Source organism: Eucalyptus grandis, chromosome 1 (genome assembly GCF_016545825.1).
Source record: "Eucalyptus grandis isolate ANBG69807.140 chromosome 1, ASM1654582v1, whole genome shotgun sequence".
Lineage (NCBI taxonomy): Eukaryota > Viridiplantae > Streptophyta > Magnoliopsida > Myrtales > Myrtaceae > Eucalyptus > Eucalyptus grandis.
The window spans coordinates 31,483,368-31,490,788 of record NC_052612.1 but is presented as its reverse complement, the minus strand read 5'-3'; the positions used below and the strand labels follow the sequence as shown (position 1 = coordinate 31,490,788).

Genomic DNA, 7,421 nt, shown 5'->3' with positions numbered 1-7,421 from the left:
TGAATGAACCTCCTTCATCTCCTTCAGATTTGAACAAATTCTGAGAATTTACCCCTAAATAAAAACAGCGCACAAATTACTGTTGATGCTTTCAATTGTGTGACGATAATGCAGAAAAATCCGCATACCCATAACCACCTGTACTTATAAGATATTCAGCACATTTGATCAAAATATTAGGAACAGGCCTGCTGGATTGCTGCCGTTGTACCGTTATCTCAATTGGGACACCAAAGGCTGCAAACAAAGTTTAAATATGCAACTGTTACTCTGCAATCTAGTAGAAAGACATCACATCAAAGAAAGTTACTAAAATCTAGGACAGTCCAAAGGTAGTATATGCTCCATAGAAAATGACTATGCTTAAGCAAGAAAATGATTTTGGTCTAATACTAAGGAGTTGCATAATTATAGGAACCCTCCAAAGACAGATCTACTTGTCATAACCTTTTCGACAATTTTAGAAGGAGTTCCGAGTTGATGATATAGCATGCACTAGTATCCCTTTCTGGATCCCCAAAGAGCATAGTCAACTCACTAAGAACTGTCGAGCAGCACCATAAGAGCTAAAAGTGAAGGACTACCTTGTTGAACTCCCTCTTAGATGGAAAATTCAATGGAAGAGAGAGAGAGAGAGAGAGAGAGGGGATAATACTTAAGGGTCTGAAATTTTGACATGTTGATTCATACCACAACAATCCAGAGCACCACGAATATATGGTTATCCATACCCAAAAATTGAAAGATACCTCTACAATTTCCACAGAACAATACAAATATCTCAATACTTTGAAAAGAGAAAACCGTTTTCAGTACAAGCAGAAGTAAATGAACTCTATGGCCAAGCACAAGATGCAAGTCAATTACCATCCGTGCTAGAAAATCCTGCGACAGCAAGAAAACACATCAGAAACTTGCCGTTAATACACAGAATGGATGAGGGAGTAATTTATGCGGTCAGCCTCATAATTCTTTACCTTCTGCCGTCTTTCCATATCTGTAATAATGGATTTACTTCTCTGTGCAGTCTTTTTTGCTACCTGAAGAATCATTTCTTGAATAAGTACGTCACCTTTTAGAATTGTACACTAGCAAACCATTGTTGTTTAGAACATATATGAACCTCAGTTTTGACAGCATACAACATGGAGAATAAGTTTCTTAATAATTGAAATCACAAAGAGATCTCTAATGGTAAACAACTGAGCCCTATCTTGAGATCACGGGCAAGAAATAGACCATCAAGTGCAAGACCCTTTAGAATCAACCAGTTAGGTTTGATTTTTTAAGCTACAGGAATATAAAGCCAAACTCAGTTTAAGGATGTTTAGACCATGGAGCTACTCTTTACGTATGCCAGCCCAATAATTATGCCCGTTATCTTATCTGACAAAAGATAGTGATCTTGAAGAACTAAGTAACAAGTGTTGACTCAATGTATCCTTAAAGATCATCAAATAAATCCAAGTCTCGACACAACCTAACCTACCTCTTCGACTTTTGTCTTGCCAACTACAACTTTATCCTTAGTGCCTGTGATACCCTTCCTCAGAAAAGAGCCAGTAGAGGCAGCAGTTTCTATGAGACGCTCTTGGACTGCATGTCTCACTGATGGTTGCTGAAGGAGCACCCATCGGCTTTTCACTGCTGATCCAACCCTTCCGGCAATTTCAGTAACATTGCCTTTGGCATCCTTCGCTACCTCGCCAACAAATGCTCCGGCATTCTTCCCTGATTCTTTGAGTCTCCCACCTATATTTACAACTTGAAGTCTAAGCCATGCACAGTGATATGACAGAGTGAGCTTGTACGGAAAGAACCAGGTATACCTGATGAAGAAAAGAAGCCCCTCGCCCTGTCGTGCCACGGAGCTGACACATCTGAAGACATTAGTAAGTGGCAATCGGCACTCCTTTCCCACGCTACAAAAAGATCTTCTCCTGCATGAATCCATCAAACGTGTATCAGAAACACTGACAAGTAGACCATTCAAGAACAAAATTGAGCTCCCAAGGTCATCTAACTAAAGGCTGCTCGATTACCCAGTAAAAGCTAGAATCAATAAACACGGTTCCTCGTTTCACCGGAAATGGATCGACTCTCAAAAGAAAAAGAAAAAAAAAGCCTTTTTTTACTCCAAAATCAATTCTCCTCGCAGCTGCTCTGAATCGCCCCATCGCTGAAGTACCCAGGTACAACACAAGTTGAAATTGAAAAGAAGCAAATTACGAGTCTCGATACATCTGCTGGCAGCCTATTGGTTAGCCGCCACCATTTTTAGCGGTCAAAGACGACGCTTCCTACCGAGAATTTCTCACAAAGCTTTGAACGAGTCGAAGATCCTCGTCTCGCCATGCGCGGACCAAAATTTAAGATTTTGCGATGACCCAAAACATCGAAACGACAAAACGACGATGTGCAGACAAAAGGAGAATAAAAAGATCCTGCCCATAATGTATCTACAGATGGAATCCAAAGAAACTCGCGGCAACACAAAGACAAACCGATTCAAACAAGAAGAACCCAATCGACAAAAGACAGAGAAAGTTCACCTCAAGGCTCAACGATTCAGTCCACCTCAAAGAGAGAGCTTTCCTTGTTCTCTTTCTGTTCTGATAAGCAGATGAGCTTCCTGTTCGGCTCTGAGAAACCAAAAAGGGAGAGAGACAGGGGAGAGAGAGGCTGTGGTGTAGAGAGAAAAAGTCGACTCTGGCATCCAGCGTTCACGAATGGCCAGCCTTGAGGTAAGAAAAAGGGTGCGCGTGCGCGACAGAATGTTTTTCTTTTAATTCAACGAGAATTAGTGCCGTAATAGTCCCTTTTCAATGAACCCATTTTGGCTTAATGAGGTTTGAATAGTTGTCCTTCTTTGAAAAATCAATCTCTCGACGACAGGATGATAGCAACCACCAACGGTGGTCTCTTCAACCGTAATGAAATCTTTGGCCCACGTAATCATTTCCCGCAGAACCGTGGAGCGAATATTTATATTATTTTATTGTCCAAATTACGATAAATTCTTTGAATGTGAGGCAGCCAATTCTCTTATAGATAGGTACCAAGATTCCTAATTGTTGAAATTGGGAACTCAACCAATTGACCGGGAAAACTTTGTAACCTAAGGCTTAGCCTAGTCAAATTGAGATTAGCTTTCCTTTTTAGTTTATAGTTTTATTTCATTACTCTATCCTATGCACCATTTTTAAAAAATTCTCAATTGAGACATTATAATGACCTGCTTGTATTGGAATGCTCCAATGTCATTTTGCAAAAGTTGCTCAACTAAAAGACTAGTTCTTTGGTTTTAAACGATTCTATCGATAATCCATTTGAGTTGAGAACCAACATTTGTCACCAGCTAGTTCATTAATTTTTTCTGTGAAACCAAGCCAATCCTAGTGTAAACTAGATATGGGTAGTAGGTCCGATTTGGTTCCCAAGTTGAACTAACCTATTGTTGACCCCCAATTTCTCATGACCAATGTCTCAGAAAAAGAAAATCATGTTTTGTATGGTAGCACAAGGTATTAGATCTCTCTTGCTTGCAAATGTATCGGGAGTGAGGCAAGATATTCTAAATGTGATCTAGAAAATTAACATATCATTTTCATGTGGTAAATTGACGATAAACTTTGAACAAGTAAATCTCATGTAGATTTGATCGTCTCACTTAATATCAATTTGGCAAATCAATCTTGAGATACCACTGATGGTACTGTTACCATATGTTGGCAAACCCTAATCAATTCAAGGCCATGCATTCTTCATGTCATATTGAGCGGTGAACCGTTAACTTATACATGCATCGAGCACGGGAAGTTATTTTCGAGGCTATACATGTAGAAGACGCTGATGAGCTTTAGGAACATCGAGTACGAGGAAACGTGGAAGAATTAGACATGCTGGCGAGCCACAGGACCCGACCTAGTTTACTAGGCACCAAACATAAACTGAAGAAGCCCGGACAAACGCTTTCTACTTGAGCCCCAGCTTATAATCCAACGAGGCCCAAATAGTGAATGGAACAAATGGGTTCTGTGGAAGATCATCTGAGATTTGCTTTCCCCTCAAATCTAAGAAGAGAGGACATCGATGGTGCTGTGTCTGGTCCGTATTGCTTGTTGACTTATGAAGTCGACCGGGACTTTCGTTTGCCCCAGCAGTTGAATATGACCTAGACATTCGGAAGATATTGTGTTCAAAATGTTGATGAATCAATTTGAGCCGAAAAGAGTTAACGACCATGAGAATTCATGCCGACACTGGGTCGTGGTCCTTCCAGCTACTCGTTTCATTCTCCTGGTCCACGATTCTCTTCAAAACCAGTGTTCCTCAAACTCTATCCATTTGCTCGATGGGGATATTCTTGGTCTCTGGCAGCAGAAAGGTACACGAATGCAGTCATGACAGCCACCCATCCCCGAAAAAGAAGAAAAATCCCTGACTTCAAGTGGCACAGCATTGCTAAAGATGTTTGAGCGACTGCAATGGTGAAGACAAAGCTCACTGCGACCGTAATACCCTGCCCTGCTGATCGGATCTCCAGCGGGTATATTTACTCAGGAACAAGCCACCCTAGAGGCCCCAGGACCAGCCGAATCCAGCAACATAGATGCAGATTGATAGCAACACCACATAAGGCGTACCCTTTGCTCAATCCACCGTGATCTCTAGCTTAGCCTTAAACTCTTCCTCCGACCATCACTTGAGCGCAAGCATCTGAATACCCCCGACAAGGAACAATGTTCTTCTGCCTAGCTTGTCTACTATGAGCATTGATATGAAGGTCGAACTGCAACCAATGACACCAGTCACAACTGCGGACATGAGTGATGCACTTTCCCCCAGGCCGATGGCTCGGAACAGGACCGGCGCGTAGAACCCAATGACGTTGATTCCCGTGACTTGTTGGAAGAATGGAATGACAATTGCCATGACCAGTTGAGGCCTATACTTCTCTTGTGTGATTGTTGAAACGGTTGGCGGAGTAAATGGCTTGTATGTTTAAGTTTGCTTTAACGAGATCATCCAGCTCTGCCTGAACTGGGCGTTCCTCACTTTTGAAGTTGCAGCATGGATTTGGCCTTTTCTGCTCCATTGTGGCTTTGGATTAGGCTGTTAGGTGTCTCTGGGAGGAAAAGCTTTTGAGTGTTAGGATTGAGGCTGGGACTGCACCCATGGCAAGGAAACTCGCCAACCCCAACCACCTTTGATCTTCTGAGTTCCATAGTTGATGAGGTTGGCTGACGGTGCACCAATTCCTATTGAAAATTGGAAGCCATTGTTGAAAGCTCCTCTGTACCTTGGTGGTGCCATTTCCGAGAGATAAAGAGGAACTGACTGCCAATCCAATCAAACATGCATAGAAATTGTTAAGCAATGTCCCAACCCATCAAAAACAGTTCATGTCATATGATGACTACCTGATTCATAAAACGACCCCAACGCCAAGCAGAGCACGGCCTAAGATAAGCATGAAAACATTGTAGCTGCACATCAAGGGCTGAACCGGCAAAGATACGGCTCCTCCTATCAACATCGATGGTTTGCGTCCGAAAACTCTAGTGACGAAAGATGCAAAAAAGGAAGCAAAGAGGCCAGCGATATGGGAGGAAGTGAAGGAGAGGTCAATAATTGGCTATCGAACTTGCAGTAGTTGCTGATCTCGGTGTCTTCATTCATCTTAATATACACTTCATGGAAGAACCTCTTCAAAAACGAATCCATTGAGTCCACTCCACCTAAGTAATTATTTGCACACTTATCAGAACAACGTCTTTGTATAGATCAGCGATCACAGTGGTCACCAACCTTGCAACTTCAATTCTTGGAAACGCATTCTTTTAGCAAACTAACAATGAATAGTGTGTGCTTAATTACGTTAGGAACTTCATCTAATCAATCAGCACAAGACAACTTGGAGGTCGTAGAACCACCTATGACATTCGTTGAGAGCCAGCAGAGATAAGAAAGGCACTTTTCCCTTCACGAGAGAATCCAAAAGATGGCAAGAAATAATGAGACAGACCTGAAATTCCAATGTCATAGCCGAATATGACACCTCCCATAGCTGCCATCCAGACATGACAGTATGACAAACCAAGTTATATTGCCGTTGTAGTTCCCTTCCGCAGCACTCGTTACAAATCCCCCCTGCCATGGCCTTGTTCAAACTTCCTCACAAGCGCACAGAGAGAGAGAGAGAGAGAGAGTCTGTCTTGACTTGTAGTGATGAGCGACATAGGGACCAGAGCCACTCCGTAGAATATTCAAACTAACATCACGAAGCATATATGTGGAGATTGCGACATGAATGGGGTCAAGATTTGAATATTGAAGTGGTGACTTTGTTTCCATGTGAACTCCTTTGTCAGAGGACAAAAGGCAATGATTGTATAAAATATCAAGCAAAGATTGACTGAATCGAAAGAAGCCAGTAGGAAATTTCCGAAGAATGCTGCTTAATCGTGCTAGCACATGCATCAAGTAGCCCCAGACATTGAAGGGATCTTTCATTATATGTCTTGGCCAAAAAGAAAGAAAAGTCTCTCCTCGTTACATAAGGGTTGTGAGATGACATATTTAATTGGGGAGGTAAATGGGATGCGAAAATATATGAGCAGGATGCCAGTATACGTCTGATGTGAGATTTCGTGTGATTATTACTTAACTATTAAAAGTTTTAAATTATTAGAAGAAACGCGATTTAATATTTAATTATTTAACAAGGGTCATGATGCTCGAGCAATATGGAAATTAGAATGGGAAGCAAGACCTTTTCTTTTTATTTCCCCTACTGGTCCAAAGGTCTTGCGTGGCCCTAAAAAGTCATGAGTTACATGCGTTGTTTATACTTTTATAAAGCTAGGTTAGGTACTTTATCCTATCCGTCACGCGGAGTTTGGTTTTCTTCTATTTGATTAGAGCGATTAGATAAAACTTTCCACACACCCTTTTGATTGGCAAGCATTTATATTTCTTTAATTTCACATGAGGGTGGTGTCCACATGTTGTAATCCATAAATTGGTATAGTTCACCGTAGGGTCAAAGAAAAACTTAACCCATTTAAATATGCCTAAGTTAATTAGATATAGTTATGTAGCCATTGATATTACTTTAAATGTCCATTCACTCAATCCTGTTTATAGTGGTTTGTTTTACGTTTTTTATACATATTTTGAGGTTCAAAACTTGAGCATGAAACATTAGAAACCTATTCAATACACTAAAATTGATGTATAAAATTATCTATGATTTCCCATTAAATCCTTGGCAATCGAGAGCATTTCTTTTACCTTCAAATTCGAGAAGCAAGTCATAAGTAGAAATGTTTTACGTGTTCCATGCGGGGCATAAGTAATTGTATTTCTTACGTTGGTGCAAATCCACACCCCTCACTTTCACTAACCATCCATATAAA

At 41.0% G+C, this 7,421-nt stretch overlaps 1 protein-coding gene, 1 long non-coding RNA gene and 1 pseudogene across 2 annotated transcripts; all 3 read right to left on the bottom strand.

Annotated features, from left to right (window-relative positions):
• LOC120291174 lies at positions 1–886 on the bottom strand. Its single transcript, XR_005549058.1, has 3 exons — positions 868–886; positions 139–237; positions 1–54 (listed from the first exon to the last, which is right to left on the bottom strand). It is a non-coding gene; the product is annotated as an uncharacterized LOC120291174 (long non-coding RNA).
• A 2-nt stretch (positions 887–888) lies between these two features.
• LOC120291172 (uncharacterized Rho GTPase-activating protein At5g61530-like) lies at positions 889–2,642 on the bottom strand. The gene is made up of 4 exons (XM_039308202.1): positions 2,553–2,642; positions 1,830–1,940; positions 1,490–1,752; positions 889–1,040 (listed from the first exon to the last, which is right to left on the bottom strand). The coding sequence occupies exons 2-4, from the start codon at positions 1,888–1,890 to the stop codon at positions 921–923; spliced, it is 444 nt and encodes a 147-aa protein (XP_039164136.1). The 5' UTR covers positions 1,891–1,940; positions 2,553–2,642; the 3' UTR covers positions 889–920.
• Positions 2,643–4,316: 1,674 nt separating this feature from the next.
• Positions 4,317–6,357, bottom strand: LOC120296385 (annotated as a pseudogene).
• Between the last annotated feature and the right edge of the window lie 1,064 nt (positions 6,358–7,421).

What these genes read in the sequence shown, in the direction of transcription:
- LOC120291172 (XM_039308202.1), bottom strand. Translation starts at nt 1,890, where the DNA reads ATGTCTTCAGATGTGTCAGCTCCGTGGCACGACAGGGCGAGGGGCTTC. An exon ending in GGGCTTCTTTTCTTCATCAG is followed by an intron (nt 1,753 to 1,829) that starts GTATACCTGGTT and finishes TTGTAAATATAG; the next exon opens with GTGGGAGACTCAAAGAATCA. An exon ending in GCAAGACAAAAGTCGAAGAG is followed by an intron (nt 1,041 to 1,489) that starts GTAGGTTAGGTT and finishes ATGATTCTTCAG; the next exon opens with GTAGCAAAAAAGACTGCACA.